General features: G+C 43.7%; 1 protein-coding gene across 1 annotated transcript; it reads left to right on the top strand.

Annotated features, from left to right (window-relative positions):
• Positions 1-383: 383 nt before the first annotated feature.
• hce2l1 (high choriolytic enzyme 2-like 1) lies at positions 384-9505 on the top strand. Its single transcript, XM_029703717.1, has 9 exons — positions 384-538; positions 626-677; positions 781-840; positions 1880-2047; positions 2383-2509; positions 2762-2940; positions 3543-3624; positions 9150-9274; positions 9373-9505. The coding sequence occupies exons 1-9, from the start codon at positions 470-472 to the stop codon at positions 9384-9386; spliced, it is 876 nt and encodes a 291-aa protein (XP_029559577.1). The 5' UTR covers positions 384-469; the 3' UTR covers positions 9387-9505.
• The last annotated feature ends 9358 nt before the right edge of the window (positions 9506-18863 follow it).

Raw genomic sequence — 18863 nt, 5'->3', positions numbered from 1 at the left:
TCACGTATTGTCGCATCACACCAAGTCTGGAGAAATGACTGTTTACCTGTTTTTAATATGTCTGTTCTGGGACAACAAACACCTTTTGGGTGGCTCGTCTCTGAAAGTGCTGAATGTCCTGTGTGAAAGTATAGGGTAAAGCTGGAGGATGTTGTTTAGGGTCAATCAATGGATTAGATGTTAATGTTAGAGGACGAGACAGAGGGACAAGGTTCTGGGTTATGATTCGTCCTGTAACGTCAGAACATGTAACCAATCAGCGCAGACCTCAGGAGGTGAGGTGTTGAGTCAGTCTATATAAGGTTTGGTGTTAGGACCAGTTACCTGGATCAGAGACCAGTCTGGATCAGAGACCAGTCTGGATCAGAGACCAGTCTGGATCAGAGACCAGTCTGGATCAGAGACCAGTCTATATAGGTTTGGTGTTAGGACCAGTTATCTGGATCAGAGACCAGTCTGGATCAAGGACATGGATCTCGTGATCTCTCTAGGAATCATCTTGGGATTGATGACCCATACCTGTGCTCTACCTATCCAGGTAAGTGCTGAATTTAGTTTAGAACGAATCTTACTGTAGAGGTTGTAACAGTAATACTTTCTGAAATGTAACATTTTCTTCCACAAGAATTCATCAGTGATACAAGAAACTAAAAGGAGGGTGAAAAGAGGATCCTCGGGTAAATCGTTGGAATATTTCCATTAACATGTTTTTGTATTTGGTAATGTGGTATATATTTTCCAAATATATGTTAACACACTTCTATTATCCGTTTATAATAGAGGTGCTTAAGGGTTCAGGAGAAATGAATGCAATGGACAGGATCCTGAGAACCAATGGGAGTAAGTAGTCTATTAGTTGCTTCGTTTGGGGTAGAAGATAACAGGGTAGGAGATATATACTGTGTTTAGGGTAGGGGGTAACAGGGTAGCAGATATATACTGTGTTTAGGGTAGGGGTTAACAGGGTAGGAGATATATACTGTGTTTAGGGTAGGGGTTAACAGGGTAGGAGATATATACTGTGTTTGGGGTAGAGGTTAACAGGGTAGGAGATTATATACTGTGTTTGGGGTAGGACTTAACAGGGTAGGAGAGATACTGTGTTTGGGGTAGGGGTTAACAGGGTAGGATATATACTGTGTTTGGGGTAGAGGTTAACAGGGTAGGAGAGATACTGTGTTTGGGGTAGGAGTTAACAGGGTAGGAGATGTACTGTGTTTGGGGTAGGAGTTAAAAGGGTAGGAGTTAACAGGGTAGGAGTATTATACTGTGTTTGGGGTAGGAGTAACAGGGTAGGAGAGATACTGTGTTTGGGGTAGGAGTTAACAGGGTAGGAGAGATACTGTATTTGGGGTAGGGGGTGTACTGTGTTTGGGGTAGAGGTTAACAGGGTAGAAGGTATACTGTGTTTGGGGTAGAAGTTAACAGGGTAGGAGAGATACTGTGTTTGGGGTAGGGATTAACAGGGTAAGAGATATATACTGTGTTTGGGGTAGTAGTTAACAGGGTAGGAGTTATACTGTGTTTGGGGTAGGAGTTAACAGGGTAGAAGGGATACTGTGTTTGGGGTAGGAGTTAACAGGGGTAGGGGTTAACAGGGGTAGGGGTTAACAGGGAAGGAGAGATACTGTGCATGTATAATGTACTCTATCAAACCTTCCTCCAGCTCTGGATTCAGCTTGAACGGCCCTGTGTGAAATGGCACCCTAATCCCTATGGGGCCTGGTCAAAGGTAGTGCACCATATAGGGAATAGGGTGTCATTTTGGGACACATACCAGGTGTTTGTGAGAGGGACGGTAAGAGGTTTTACTGCAGTACCATGGTTTTACTACAGTACCTGTCACAGCGGTACCATGGTGATCATGTCTCTCTGACAGGACAAGGCAGCCCTAGAGTCCGAGGCCTGTCCTTCAGGGAAGGAGACATTGCCAGCTCCTACAACATACAGAGACGCAGCGCCATAACCTGCCCTGGTAACTCCTGTCTCTGGCCCAAGTCAGTGGATGGATTTGTCTATGTTCCCTACATTATCTCTCCACAATATGGCAAGTATCTGTACATTTTTTATTTTTTATTTTTAAGGCTTTCTGATTCTATAACTTTACATGTCTCTGTTTTGTCTCATTTATCTATGCTACGTCGTGAGCTGATCTTCACAATATGGCAGGTATCAGCACATTGCTAGTTGGTGTATTAGGTAGTTTATCACCACATTGTAAAGTTAGACTTCCATTTGAAAATGACTCTTATCATATTTCAGCTTTTAGCTTTTTGATTCTACACATGACAAATCGTGAATTGATCTACACTAACTTCACACTTTTAATGCCGATTTATTCATTTGTGCTTCAGTAACAGTTGGGAGTTTAATAATTTTTTGATTTCACAGACGACATGGATAGAATCACCATAGAGATTGGAATGCTAGACATCTTCCTTGAAACGTGTGTGAAGTTTGTTCCTCGCAGCCATGAAACCAACTACCTGGATATACAGCCCGGGTTCGGGTCAGTGTTTTATCTTGGTTTTTACTACTCTGTGGATATTATCTTAGTATGACGTTCAGAAACATCTTGTTTCTAGTTCGATTTGCTTCAATGTAAGATATGCAGTGACAGCCTGGTCCAAGATCTGTTTGTGCTGCCTTGATAATTGTGGCAAGACAGCACAACCAGATCTGGGAACGAGATAATACATTCAGTCCATAAATAGAAATATTATGTTTTGCTGAACGTGTTTCTTCCCTGTTGTACCACTAGTTGCTGGTCATTCCTGGGTATGACTGAAGGCCCTCAACCCCTCTCCCTGCAGTCCCCTGGGTGCATGTGGTCTGGAATCGTCTCCCATGAACTCATGCACGCTCTGGGCTTTGTGCACGAGCAGTCCCGTTCTGACCGGGATCGCCATGTTTCTATCATATGGGAGAACATCATGAAGGGTCAGTATCCCGTCAATACTTCACCTATGACATTTACATTTAAGTCATTTAGCGGACACTCTTATCCAGAGCAACTTACAGTAGTGATAGAATACATTTTTCTTACTGGTCCCCCATGGGAATCGAACCCACAACGCTGTCATTGCAAAACCCCATGCTCTACCAACTGAGCCACACGGAATCCTCTCTCTTTTGCTCCCTCTCTCCCTCTCCCTCTCCCTCTCCCTCTGTCTCTCTCTCTCTCTCTCTCTCTCTCTCTCTCTCTCTCTCTCTCCCTCTACTCTCCCTCTCCCTCTCTCTACTCTCCCTCTCCCTCTCCCTCTCCCTCTCCCTCTCTCTCTCTGTCTCTCCCCTTCTCTCTCTACTCTCCCTCTCCCTCTCTCTTCTCTCCCTCTCTCCCTCTCCCTCTCTCTCTCTGTCTCTTCCCCTCTCTCTACTCTCCCTCTCCCTCTCCCTCTCTCTACTCTCCCTCTCCCTCTCTCCCTCTCCCTCTCTCTCCCTCTCCCTTTCTCTACTCTCTCGCTCACTTTCTCCCTCTCTCTATTCATGTGTTTACTGTACCTATGATGACAGACTGAAATGATGTTTGTCTCTATAAACAGGTCAGAAGCATAACTTTAAGAAGTACCAGACAAACAACCTCAACACTGTCTATGATTACGGCTCCATCATGCACTACGGCAGGTGAGTTGGTTCATAAAATCAAAACCCAATATTATGTCAATACACCGAATACAACAGGTTTAGACTTTACCGTGAAATTCTTACTTACAAGCCCTTAACCAACAATGCAGAGTTAAAAAGAACTACAATTGTAACACAATAAATAACAGTAATAAGGCTATAGACAAGGAGTAACTGTACCGAGTCAATTTGCAGGGAGGGGTACGAGGTAGCTGAGGTAATATGTAAATGTAGGTAGGAAACAGTGGAGCGGGTCAAGAGCTTCAAATTCCTTGTTGTCCATATCACCAAGGACTTAACATGGTCCTCTCACACCAGCACAGTCGTGAAGAAGGCAAGACAAGCGCACCTTCCCTCTCAGAAGGTTAAAACGATTTAGCACGGCCCCTCAGATCCTCAAAAAAGTTTGACAGCTTGACTGGCTGCATTACCGCTTAGTATGGTAACTGCATTACCGCTTAGTATGGTAACTGCATTACCGCTTAGTATGGTAACTGCATTACCGCTTAGTATGGTAACTGCATCACCGCTTAGTATGGTAACTGCATTACCGCTTAGTATGGTAACTGCATCACCGCTTAGTATGGTAACTGCATTACCGCTTAGTATGGTAACTGCATTACCGCTTAGTATGGTAACTGCATTACCGCTTAGTATGGTAACTGCATCACCGCTTAGTATGGTAACTGCATCACCGCTTAGTATGGTAACTGCGTTACTGCTTAGTATGGTAACTGCATTACCGCTTAGTATGGTAACTGCATTACCGCTTAGTATGGTAACTGCATTACCGCTTAGTATGGTAACTGCATTACCGCTTAGTATGGTAACTGCATTACTGCTTAGTATGGTAACTGCATTACTGCTTAGTATGGTAACTGCATTACCGCTTAGTATGGTAACTGCATTACCGCTTAGTATGGTAACTGCATTACTGCTTAGTATGGTAACTGCATCAGCGCTTAGTATGGTAACTGCATTACCGCTTAGTATGGTAACTGCATTACCGCTTAGTATGGTAACTGCATTACTGCTTAGTATGGTAACTGCATCAGCGCTTAGTATGGTAACTGCATTACCGCTTAGTATGGTAACTTCATTACCGCTTAGTATGGTAACTGCATTACCGCTTAGTATGGTAACTGCATTACCGCTTAGTATGGTAACTGCTTTACCGCTTAGTATGGTAACTGCATTACCGCTTAGTATGGTAACTGCATTACCGCTTAGTATGGTAACTGCTTTACCGCTTAGTATGGTAACTGCATTACCGCTTAGTATGGTAACTGCATTACCGCTTAGTATGGTAACTGCTTTACCGCTTAGTATGGTAACTGCATTACCGCTTAGTATGGTAACTGCATTACCGCTTAGTATGGTAACTGCTTTACCGCTTAGTATGGTAACTGCATTACCGCTTAGTATGGTAACTGCATTACCGCTTAGTATGGTAACTGCTTTACCGCTTAGTATGGTAACTGCATCACCGCTTAGTATGGTAACTGCATTACCGCTTAGTATGGTAACTGCATTACCGCTTAGTATGGTAACTGCATTACTGCTTAGTATGGTAACTGCATCAGCGCTTAGTATGGTAACTGCATTACCGCTTAGTATGGTAACTGCATTACCGCTTAGTATGGTAACTGCATTACTGCTTAGTATGGTAACTGCATCAGCGCTTAGTATGGTAACTGCATTACCGCTTAGTATGGTAACTTCATTACCGCTTAGTATGGTAACTGCTTTACCGCTTAGTATGGTAACTGCATTACTGCTTAGTATGGTAACTGCATTACCGCTTAGTATGGTAACTTCATTACCGCTTAGTATGGTAACTGCATTACTGCTTAGTATGGTAACTTCATTACCGCTTAGTATGGTAACTTCATTACCGCTTAGTATGGTAACTGCATTACTGCTTAGTATGGTAACTGCTTTACCGCTTAGTATGGTAACTGCATTACTGCTTAGTATGGTAACTGCATTACCGCTTAGTATGGTAACTGCATTACTGCTTAGTATGGTAACTGCTTTACCGCTTAGTATGGTAACTGCTTTACCGCTTAGTATGGTAACTGCATTACCGCTTAGTATGGTAACTGCATTACCACTTAGTATGGTAACTGCTTCACCGCTTAGTATGGTAACTTCATTACCGCTTAGTATGGTAACTGCATTACCACTTAGTATGGTAACTGCTTCACCGCTTAGTATGGTAACTTCATTACCGCTTAGTATGGTAACTGCATCACCGCTTAGTATGGTAACTGCATTACCGCTTAGTATGGTAACTGCATTACCGCTTAGTATGGTAACTGCATTACCGCTTAGTATGGTAACTGCATTACCGCTTAGTATGGTAGCTGCATTACCGCTTAGTATGGTAACTTCATTACCGCTTAGTATGGTAACTGCATTACCACTTAGTATGGTAACTGCATTACCGCTTAGTATGGTAACTGCATTACCGCTTAGTATGGTAACTGCTTTACCGCTTAGTATGGTAACTGCATTACCGCTTAGTATGGTAACTGCATTACCGCTTAGTATGGTAACTGCATTACTGCTTAGTATGGTAACTGCTTTACCGCTTAGTATGGTAACTGCATTACTGCTTAGTATGGTAACTGCATTACCGCTTAGTATGGTAACTGCATTACCGCTTAGTATGGTAACTGCATCACCGCTTAGTATGGTAACTGCATTACCGCTTAGTATGGTAACTGCATCACCGCTTAGTATGGTAACTGCATCACCGCTTAGTATGGTAACTGCTTTACCGCTTAGTATGGTAACTGCATTACCGCTTAGTATGGTAACTGCATCACCGCTTAGTATGGTAACTGCATTACCGCTTAGTATGGTAACTGCATCACCGCTTAGTATGGTAACTGCATCACCGCTTAGTATGGTAACTGCACTGCCCTCGATAGCAAGGTGCTACAGACGGTACTGCGGATGACCCAGTACATCCATGGGGCCTAACTACCTGCCATCCAGGACCTCTATACCAGAGGAAGGTCCAGAATATTTTCAAAGACGTCAGCCACCCAAGCCATGTGCTACCACACGGCAAACGGTACCGAAGCGCCAAATCTACCGTTACACTGACTCACTGGACTCTACCCCACACGCTCGCACAGGGTGAACAGAGAGTACAGCACACACCCTTGTGAGGCCCCGTGTTCAGGGTCAGCATGGCGGAGGTGATGTTACCTACCCTCACCACCTGGGGGCGTCCCGTCAGGTAGTCCAGGATCCAGTTGTAGGGGGAGGGGTTCAGTCCCAGGATCCTTAGCTTGGTGATGGGCTACGAGGGCACTATGGTGTTGAACACGAAGCTGTAGTCAGTGAACAGCATTCTCACATAGGTGTTCCTCTTGTCTAGGTGGGTGAGGGCAGTGTCGAGTGCAATAGAGATTGTGTCGTCTGTGGATCTGTTGGGGCAGTATGCGAATTGGAGTGGGTCCAGGGTGTCTGGGATGAAGGTGTTGATATGAGGGATGACCAGCCTTTCAAAAGCATTTCATGGCTACAGGTGTGAGTGCTACGGGGAAGATAGTTGTTTAGGCAGGTTACCTTGGTGTTCTTGGACCTAAAGACTATGCTGGTCTGCTTGAAACATGTTGGGATTACAGACTGGGACAAGGAAATGTTGACAATGTCTGTGAAGACACTTGCCAGCTGGTCTGCTCATGCTCTGAGTACGTGCCCTGATGTTCCTCCTTGCTAATGTTCACCTGTTTAAAATTCTTATTCACATCCGCCACGGAGAGCGTGATCACACAGCCATCTGGGACAGCAGGAGTTCTCATGCCAAGGATTTGTATGCGCTTCTGTGGGTAGAGTAAAAGTGTTCCAGAGTGTTAGTGCCTCTTGTGGAGCTGGAGATGTGTTGGTAAAAGTGGGGTAAAAAAAAACATTTCACTCTCCCTGCGTTAAAGACCCCGTCTAGTAGAAACGCTGCCTTTGCGTTTTCTTGTTTGTGGCCCAGTACACCTCGTTGAGTGCCTGCTTTAGGGCCGTTCTCGTCTTGTGGTGGGATGTAGACAGCAGTGATGATTACAGATGAAAACTCTCTTGGTAGATAAAAAAGGTTTACCATGAGGTATTCTAGTTCAGGTGAGCAAAAGCTTGAGACTTCCTTCACACTTAAAGCAGCACACCAGTTGTTGTTTACAAAGCGGGACACCCCTCCCCCTTTGGCTTTTTCTGAGTCCGCTGTCCAGTCGCGACTAAGCATGGAGAACCTTAGAGTTTTATGTTTATATCACCCGTCAGCCAAGTTTCTGAAAAGCATAGAATATTACATCTTTTCACGTCCCATTGGTAGGAAACTCTCAAACGGAGCTCACCCATCTAGTCACCCATCTAGTCACCCATCTAGTCACCCATCCAGTCACCCATCTAGTCACCCATCTAGTTCTTCAGTGACTGGACGTTTTACGATAAAACAGAGGGGCGTGTCGGACGATTTTCTCTGTATCTGAGCCAGAGGACTCCAGCCCTCCACCCTCCAGCAGAGCACGTCTTATTCCTGGTACATTCAGTTCTAAGGTTGTGTTCTAATGTTCGGTTCTAAGGTTGTGTTCTAATGTTCGGTTCTAATGTTCGGTTCTAAGGTTGTGTTCTAAGGTTGTGTTCTAAGGTTGTGTTCTAAGGTTGTGTTCTAAGGTTGTGTTCTAAGGTTGTGTTCTAAGGTTGTGTTCTAAGGTTGTGTAAGGTTGTGTAAGGTTGTGTTCTAATGTTTGGTTCTAATGTTCGGTTCTAATGTTCGGTTCTAAAGTTGGGTTCTAATGTTGGGTTCTAAGGTTGTGTTCTAATGTTCGGTTCTAAGGTTGTGTTCTAATGATCAGTTCTAAGGTTGTATTCTAATGTTCGGTTCTAAGGTTGTGTTCTAATGTTCGGTTCTAAGGTTGTGTTCTAATGTTCGGTTCTAAGGTTCGGTTCTAAGGTTGTGTTCTAATGTTCGGTTCTAATGTTGTGTTCTAAGGTTGTGTTCTAATGTTGGGTTCTAAGGTTGTGTTCTAAGGTTGTGTTCTAAGGTTGTGTTCTAATGTTGTGTTCTAAGGTTGTGTTCTAAGGTTGGGTTCTAATGTTGGGTTCTAATGTTGGGTTCTAATGTTGGGTTCTAATGTTGGGTTCTAAGGTTGGGTTCTAAGGTTGTGCTCTAATGTTGGGTTCTAAGGTTGTGTTCTAATGTTGGGTTCTAAGGTTGTGCTCTAATGTTGGGTTCTAAAGTTGTGCTCTAATGTTGGGTTCTAAGGTTGGGTTCTAATGTTGGGTTCTAATGTTGGGTTCTAATGTTGGGTTCTAAGGTTGGGTTCTAAGGTTGTGTTCTAATGTTGGGTTCTAAGGTTGTGCTCTAATGTTGGGTTCTAAAGTTGTGCTCTAATGTTGGCTTCTAAGGTTGTGCTCTAATGTTGGGTTCTAAGGTTGTGCTCTAATGTTGGGTTCTAAGGTTGTGTTCTAATGTTGGGTTCTAAGGCTGTGTTCTTCTAAGGTTGCGTTCTCTGATTCAGGTATGCCTTCTCAGAGGACGGTGGCCCAACCATTATCCCCAAACCAGATCCCAACACTCCTATTGGTCAGCGAGATGGACCCAGTGTTCTGGACATACAGAAGATAAACCTACTGTATGAATGTGGTACGTAGTGAACAGCTTCACCCATCTCGGTGTTTAAGTGTTTGTGAACGGTATGTTTTCATGGCGTCACTAGCACAGCGTTTCATTTTGTCTGCTAGGTAGCCTGGTGTAACTCCAATGAAGATCTGTCAGCGTAGACCACAATCCGCTTACAAACTGAAGGAACAAATCACTTCCTGTTTTTACTCATGCATATTTTAATCATGTTTATGAAACTTAAGATTGGAGAACGTGTCAATAAAGTCTGTTACATGTTGTTGTACGATGTGATTTAAAGTGTGAGATTTCGTATGGTCCTTATCACAACTGATGACCACATGGGGATTAATGGGATACCCAGCATGCATCTGCTGCAGGGTGATCCTTCTCAGTCCAAGACCATTCTAATCATTCATGACAGCTCCTCTTCAGCGGGTTCTAACACCTCGCATGGCTGAAGGAACCGACACCTCATTCATACTATGTGTCTATGTTCCATACAAAGACATTTGTTTTCTACATAAGATAATGTTTGCCATCATTTTGTCATACCGGTCTTCTCCTAAGGCTGTCAATGATTGTTCCCCCATAACAATATCTAAATCTTACAATATGTCCAATTGTCCTTTTACAGTAGAATACCACCATAGAGCTTTTACAGTAGAATACCACCAAAATAGCTTTTACAGTAGAATACCATCATAGAGCTTTTACAGTAGAATACCACCAAAATAGCTTTTACAGTAGAATACCACCGTAGAGCTTTTACAGTAGAATACCACCAAAATAGCTTTTACAGTAGAATACCATCATAGAGCTTTTACAGTAGAATACCACCAAAATAGCTTTTACAGTAGAATACCACCATAGAGCTTTTACAGTAGAATACATCATAAAGCTTTTACAATAGAATACCACCATAGAGCTTTTACAGTAGAATACCATCATAGAGCTTTTACAGTAGAATACCACCAAAATAGCTTTTACAGTAGAATACCACCATAGAGCTTTTACAGTAGAATACATCATAAAGCTTTTACAATAGAATACCACCATAGAGCTTTTACAGTAGAATACCACCATAGAGCTTTTACAGTAGAATACCACCAAAATAGCTTTTACAGTAGAATACCACCATAGAGCTTTTACAGTAGAATACCACCATAGAGCTTTTACAGTAGAATACCACCATAGAGCTTTTACAGTAGAATACCATCATAGAGCTTTTACAGTAGAATACCACCAAAATAGCTTTTACAGTAGAATACCATCATAGAGCTTTTACAGTAGAATACCACCATAGAGCTTTTACAGTAGAATACCACCATAGAGCTTTTACAGTAGAATACCACCAAAAGAGCTTTTACAGTAGAATACCACCATAGAGCTTTTACAGTAGAATACCACCATAAAGCTTTTACAATAGAATACCACCAAAATAGCTTTTACAGTAGAATACCATCATAGAGCTTTTACAGTAGAATACCACCAAAATAGCTTTTACAGTAGAATACCACCATAGAGCTTTTACAGTAGAATACCACCGTAGAGCTTTTACAGTAGAATACCACCGTAGAGCTTTTACAGTAGAATACCACCATAGAGCTTTTACAGTAGAATACCACCATAGAGCTTTTACAGTAGAATACCACCATAGAGCTTTTACAGTAGAATACCACCGTAGAGCTTTTACAGTAGAATACCACCGTAGAGCTTTTACAGTAGAATACCACCATAGAGCTTTTACAGTAGAATACCACCATAGAGCTTTTACAGTAGAATACCACCATAGAGCTTTTACAGTAGAATACCACCAAAGAGCTTTTACAGTAGAATACCACCAAAAGAGCTTTTACAGTAGAATACCAACAAAATAGCTTTTACAGTAGAATACCAACAAAATAGCTTTTACAGTAGAATACCACCATAGAGCTTTTACTGTAGAATACCACAATAGAGCTTTTACAGTAGAATATCACCATAGAGCTTTTACAGTAGAATACCACCATAGAGCTTTTACAGTAGAATACCACCATAGAACTTTTACAGTAGAATACCACCGTAGAGCTTTTACAGTAGAATACCACCGTAGAGCTTTTACAATAGAATACCACCGTAGAGCTTTTACAGTAGAATACCACCGTAGAGCTTTTACAGTAGAATACCACCGTAGAGCTTTTACAGTAGAATACCACCATATAGCTTTTACAGTAGAATACCACCAAAAGAGCTTTTACAGTAGAATACCACCATAGAGCTTTTACAGTAGAATACCACCATAGAGCTTTTACAGTAGAATACCACCATAGAGCTTTTACAGTAGAATACCACCAAAAGAGCTTTTACAGTAGAATACCACCAAAAGAGCTTTTACAGTAGAATATCACCATAGAGCTTTTACAGTAGAATACCATCATAGAACTTTTACAGTAGAATACCACCATAGAGCTTTTACAGTAGAATACCACCGTAGAGCTTTTACAGTAGAATACCACCATAGAGCTTTTACAATAGAATACCACCGTAGAGCTTTTACAGTAGAATACAACCAAAATAGCTTTTACAGTAGAATACCACCATAGAGCTTTTACAGTAGAAAACCACCATAGAGCTTTTACAGCAGAATACCACCATAGAGCTTTTACAATAGAATACCACCAAAATAGCTTTTACAGTAGATTACCATCATAGAGCTTTTACAGTAGAATACCACCATAGAGCTTTTACAGTAGAATACCACCATAGAGCTTTTACAGTAGAATACCACCAAAAGAAGCAGATGACTGCTTTCTGGATCATTCTAGATCAGCTGGGGGCCCAGGTCAGCCCAGGTCAGGTCAGCTGGGGGCCCAGGTCAGTTCAGCTGGGGGCCCAGGTCAGCTGGGGGCCCATGATCTCGCCATCACGGTTGACAACTCCATTGTGTCCTCCTCCCAGAGTGCTAAGAGCCTTGGCGTGACCCTGGACAACACCCTGTCGTTCTCCACTAACATCAAGGCGGTGACCCGATCCTGTAGGTTCATGCTCTACAACATTCGCAGAGTACGACCCTGCCTCACACAGGAAGCGGCGCAGGTCCTAATCCAGGCACTTGTCATCTCCCGTCTGGATTACTGCAACTCGCTGTTGGCGGGGCTCCCTGCCTGTGCCATTAAACCCCTACAACTCATCCAGAACGCCGTAGCCCGTCTGGTGTTCAACCTTCCCAAGTTCTCTCACGTCACCCCGCTCCTCCGCACACTCCACTGGCTTCCAGTTGAAGCTCGCATCTGCTACAAGACCATGGTGCTTGCCTACGGAGCTGTGAGGGGAACGGCACCTCCGTACCTTCAGGCTCTGATCAGGCCCTACACCCAAACAAGGGCACTGCGTTCATCCACCTCTGGCCTGCTCGCCCCCCTACCTCTGAGGAAGCACAGTTCCCGCTCAGCCCAGTCAAAACTGTTCGCTGCTCTGGCACCCCAATGGTGGAACAAGCTCCCTCACGACGCCAGGACAATGGAGTCAATCACCACCTTCCAGAGACACCTGAAACCCCACCTCTTTAAAGAATACCTGGGATAGGATTAAGTATCCTTCTAACCCCCCCCCTCCCCCCTCAGCCCAGGTCAGGTCAGCTGGGAGCCCAGGTCCGGTCTGCTGGGGGCCCAGGTCAGGTCAGCTGCAGGCCCAGGTCAGGTCAGCTGGGGGCCCAGGTCAGGTCAGCTGGGGGCGCAGGTCAGGTCAGCTGGGGGCCCAGGACAGGTCAGCTGGGGGCCCAGGTCAGGTCAGCTGGGGGCCCAGGTCAGTTCAGCTGGGGGCCCAGGTCAGTTCAGCTGGGGGCCCAGGTCAGGTCAGCTGGGGGCCCAGGACAGGTCAGCTGGGGGCCCAGGTCAGGTCAGCTGGGGGCCCAGGTCAGTTCAGCTGGGGGCCCAGGTCAGTTCAGCTGGGAGCCCAGGTCAGTTCAGCTGGGGGCCCAGGTCAGTTCAGCTGGGGGCCCAGGTCAGTTCAGCTCGGGGCCCAGGTCAGCCCAGGTCAGGTCAGCTGGGGGCCCAGGTCAGCCCAGGTCAGGTCAGCTGGGGGCCCAGGTCAGCCCAGGTCAGGTCAGCTGGGGGCCCAGGTCAGCCCAGGTCAGTTCAGCTGGGAGCCCAGGTCAGCCCAGGTCAGGTCAGCTGGGGGCCGTCAGCCCAGGTCAGTTCAGCTGGGAGCCCAGGTCAGTTCAGCTGGGGGCCCAGGTCAGCCCAGGTCAGTTCAGCTGGGAGCCCAGGTCAGTTCAGCTGGGGGCCCAGGTCAGCCCAGGTCAGGTCAGCTGGGGGCCCAGGTCAGGTCAGCTGGGGGCCCAGGTCAGGTCAGCTGGGGGCCCAGGTCAGGTTAGCTGCTAGTGTGTGCTTCTGCGTTGGAAGGCTCTTCGTGTGGACAGCCGTGCTCGTCCCCTTCTTCTTCTCTTCCTACGCATCGTTGAGGTCACTTTCTGCTTTCCACTGTCCTGTCGTAAACTGCGCAGGAAATTGAAGGACAGGTAGAGGGACAGGTAGGTGAGGAACAGGTAGCAGGCCCACAGAATGACCATTATGGTAAAAATGGTCTGAAAGACCTTTTTGCCATTGAGGCAATATGAGCTATCTAGTCATACTCAGTAACGCGAATAGATAATCCCCAGAGAAGTAAAACAAATAAATAAAAAATCTTCCTCTCAGTCAAATTAGTCCTGAATGTTTTTGGAGAGTAGCATCGTGCAAATAATTAAATCGATTATAAAACGGCCTTAACAAAATCCTGTTCTACAACTGCTGTAGTTATCAGAATAGTCTTCTTTCATATGTTATATATATATATATATAAAAACAAAATAGTATTGATTAATTGACCACTTGTCTTCAGTGGTGAGAGTGGAATCTGGAGTCTACTCCAGAGAGGAGACTAATAGCAGCGTTACATTGCAACGCCGTATCTATTTAGCTCTATTTAAGCAGCTTAAACCAGATTAGTGTCTCAGATACTGCCTCACAAAGAAAGCAGACATGTTTATTAACTTTGTCTTAACAGTAAATACAGTTGTATCATTGATTTTGTAATTATTTATTTTTTTAATCATAAAATACTGTATGATCATGTATAGCACCAAGTAATACATGTTTAACATTAAACTATAAAAGTGTCAATCTACATGAAATACTTTGAAAATGTAACTAGTAAGTGCAAAAAAATTATTGGCTACCAAATCTATTTATAGTGCCTTTGGAAAGTAAGGTCCCCAAGAAATACAGTGGCCTCCATCATTCTCAAATGGAAGACGTTTGCTACCCCCAAGACTCTTCCTAGAGCCTTTCCAAATCATGTCCAATCAATTGAATTTACCACAGGTGGACTCCAATCAAGTTGTAGAAACATCTCAAGGATGATCAATGGAAACAGGAAGCACCTGAGCTCAATTTCGAATCACATAGCAAAGGGTCTGAATACTTAAGTAAATAAGATATTTCCGTTTTTTTTATTTAATACATATGCAAGAATTTCTAAATACCTGATTTGACTTGTCATTATGGGATTTTGTGTGTAGATTGCAGAGGAAAACATTTCATTTAATCCATTTTAGAACAAGGCTGTAACACAACAAAATGTGGAACAAGTAAAAGAGCTCTGAATACTTTCCGAATGCTCCGTATGTCGTTGGTTAGAGGACGCCTTGGGGAAGATCGACAGCTACGTTGTGGATTGTAGCTGAAGGCCACACTGAATCTGAGAATAATTTGAGTATCACTGGTTTGCACCCCGGTGATGCGTTGTGCAGACCTCACTACCCTCTGGAGAGCCTTGCGGTTGTGGGCGGTGGTGCAGCCCGACAGGATGCTCTCAGTTGTGATTCTGTAAAAGACAGTGAGGGTCTAAGAACATTGAATTTGGTACAATTCATTCCTTAAGTTCTAGACCTCAGCTGAATCTGGTAATGAATGGTGTGGCTGTTGAACAAGTTGAGGAGACTAAATTACTTGGCATTACCTTAGATTGTAAACTGTCATGGTCAAAACATATAGATTCAATGATTGTAAAGATGGGGAGAGGTCTGTCCATAATAAAGAGGTGCTCTGCTTTTTTTGACACCACACTCCACAAATCAAGTCCTGCAGGCTCTAGTTTTGTCTAATCTTGATTATTGTCCAGTCGTGTGGTCCAGTGCTGCAAGGAAAGACCTAGTTAAGCTGCATCTGGCCCAGAACAGAGTGGCACGTTTTGCTCTTCATTGTAATCAGAGGGCTGATATAAATACTATGCTGCCAGTCTCTCTTGGACAAGAGTTGAGGAGAGCCTGACTGCATCACTTCTTCTTTCTATAAGAAACATTAATGTGTTGAAAATCCCAAATTGTTTACATAGTCTTACACACAGCACTGATACACACACTTACCCCACCAGACATGCCACCAGGGGTCTTTTCATAGTCCACAAATCCAGAACAAATTTAAGAAAGCGTACAGTATTATACAGAGACATTACTGCATCCTAATAAAATACCAAAAATACCTGAAATATGTGACGTGGCTCAGCTGAGGATTCTAGAGTAATCTGTCAACAAAGCCACATTATTAAAGTGTTTCTGTCCTGTTTAATTGCTGGATGAGAAAATGACGCAAAGGAAGCATGACAGAACCACTATCAGTCTGTACTGCATTTCATTCGTCCTAGTTGAGGTGGATTCATTCCACTGAACACGCTACTGTTCCATCAGCATAGACGGTCAGAACCATAGAATTACAATCAGAATCATTCTACAATCAGAATCAGAATAATTCCATGGTCAGAAACTCTGTCGTCCACCTTCCCAGGAACCACTGGGTCTGGGCTAACCAGACGGGAAGTGACTGGAGTACAATGTGTTCTAAATAGCACCCTATTCCCTATATAGTGCACTACCTTTATAGCACCCTATTCTCTATATAGTGCACTACTTTTACAGCACCCTATTCCCTATATAGTGCACTACTTTATACTACAGCCCTATTCCCTATATAGTGCACTACCTTTATAGCACCCTATTCCCTATATAGTGCACTACTTTTACAGCACCCTATTCCCTATATAGTGCACTACTTTTGGTCACTATATAGGGAGCAGGGTGCCATTTAAGGGATGCAACCTTGGACCGCAAGCTGACTGGCCCAGTTCTTTCTGGTAACAGCCAATCAGCCATGCTGTTGTTGTGATGTGAACGGTATTGGTGACCAATCAGAGCAATAAAAAAATGTCTTTCAAAATGGTTTTTCTTCTGAGTTTTCACTTTTTTATTCTAATAATTTATGTAATTTTTTTTGGGGCCAACAAGGAACAAAACATTTACAGCCGTGCCACATAGATTGCAAAATAGTTGGGAAGAGATTTTCGATGTACTAATTCCATGGCACTTGGTTTACAAACTGATTCAAAACTTAAAGAGTTTTTCAATTTAATTATACAAAATTCTTGCAACCAATAGAATGTTATTTATATGGGGGATGCAACCATTCCAGCTCTGCAGATGTTTCTGCGAAGAGACAGAATCATTAGATCATTTGTTTTGCTACACATGTTGCTTGTTTTTGGTCGCAGGTTCAGAAATGGCTGAATCATTTTTTTTTTTTTTTTTCTTAGCAGTTTTAAAAAACAAACTTTTATTTAAACAGGAAGTCACATTGAGAATAAAATCTATTTTACAAGGGAGTCCTGTAACATTACAATAAAAACAGAATATTAAAACAACATACACATGTGGATAAAACAATAAAATTCAGCACAATAAATTAAAAAATAAACATTTAATGAAATCAATCCCATTCAACTACATAGAGGTCCTCAATCAATCATGTCAACTGCCTGAGAGACACCAGCACATCTAACTGCAGTGAACTCTGCAGATTGTTCCATAAATTAGGGTCAAAGTTGAAACATTTACCTGGAGCTAACTCTGCAGATTGCACTGCTGGGTGACTTAAAAAGTCATAGTCAATCCATCAATAATATAATAATACTTTTAGCAAAAACGTTTATCTTTAATTTACAATCTGTAGGAACTATGAGAATAGAAAGGTCCAGAACTTTTGTGAAATGTCACGTCCTGACCAGTAAAGGGGTTATTTGTTATTGTAGTTTGGTCAGGACGTGGCAGGGGGTATTTGTTATTGTAGTGTGGTCAGGACGTGGCAGAGGGTGTTTGTTATTGTAGTGTGGTCAGGACGTGGCAGGGGGTGTTTGTTATTGTAGTTTGGTCAGGACGTGGCAGAGGGTATTTGTTCTTATAGTTTGGTCAGGACGTGGCAGGGGGTGTTTGTTATTGTAGTGTGGTCAGGACGTGGCAGAGGGTGTTTGTTATTGTAGTGTGGTCAGGACGTGGCAGGGGGTGTTTGTTATTGTAGTGTGGTCAGGACGTGGCAGGGGGTGTTTGTTATTGTAGTGTGGTCAGGACGTGGCAGAGGGTGTTTGTTATTGTAGTGTGGTCAGGACGTGGCAGGGGGTGTTTGTTATTGTAGTGTGGTCAGGACGTGGCAGAGGGTGTTTGTTATTGTAGTGTGGTCAGGACGTGGCAGGGGGTGTTTGTTATTGTAGTTTGGTCAGGACGTGGCAGAGGGTGTTTGTTCTTATAGTTTGGTCAGGACGTGGCAGAGGGTGTTTGTTATTGTAGTTTGGTCAGGACGTGGCAGGGGGTGTTTGTTATTGTAGTGTGGTCAGGACGTGGCAGAGGGTGTTTGTTATTGTAGTGTGGTCAGGACGTGGCAGGGGGTGTTTGTTATTGTAGTTTGGTCAGGACGTGGCAGGGGGTGTTTGTTATTGTAGTGTGGTCAGGACGTGGCAGAGGGTGTTTGTTATTGTAGTTTGGTCAGGACGTGGCAGGGGGTGTTTGTTATTGTAGTTTGGTCAGGACGTGGCAGGGGGTGTTTGTTATTGTAGTTTGGTCAGGACGTGGCAGGGGGTGTTTGTTCTTATAGTTTGGTCAGGACGTGGCAGGGGGTATTTGTTCTTATAGTTTGGTCAGGACGTGGCAGAGGGTGTTTGTTATTGTAGTTTGGTCAGGACGTGGCAGGGGGTGTTTGTTCTTATAGTTTGGTCAGGACGTGGCAGGGGTTATTTGTTATTGTAGTTTGGTCAGGACGTGGCAGGGGGTGTTTGTTCTTATAGTTTGGTCAGGACGTGGCAGGGGGTGTTTGTTATTGTAGTTTGGTCAGGACGTGGCAGGGGTTATTTGTTATTGTAGTTTGGTCAGGACGTGGCAGGGGGTGTTTGTTATTGTAGTTTGGTCAGGACGTGGCAGGGGTTATTTGTTATTGTAGTTTGGTCAGGACGTGGCAGGGGGTGTTTGTTCTTATAGTTTGGTCAGGACGTGGCAGGGGGTGTTTGTTATTGTAGTTTGGTCAGGACGTGGCAGGGGTTATTTGTTATTGTAGTTTGGTCAGGACGTGGCAGAGGGGTATTTGGTTAGAGTGTCTCAGGGTTTGTTGGTCTATGTGCTTATGTAAGAAGGGTGTTTGTTCAGAGTGTTCCGGGGGTTTTTGGTCTATGTTCTATGTTAGTGTATTTCTATGTTCAGTCTTTCTATTTCTATGTTTAGTGTTTGTTGATTGACCTTCAATTGGAGACAGCTGTTCCTCTTTGCCTCTGATTG

Source organism: Salmo trutta, chromosome 20, assembly GCF_901001165.1.
Source record: "Salmo trutta chromosome 20, fSalTru1.1, whole genome shotgun sequence".
NCBI lineage: Eukaryota > Metazoa > Chordata > Actinopteri > Salmoniformes > Salmonidae > Salmo > Salmo trutta.
This window is presented reverse-complemented; position numbering and strand designations above follow the sequence as displayed.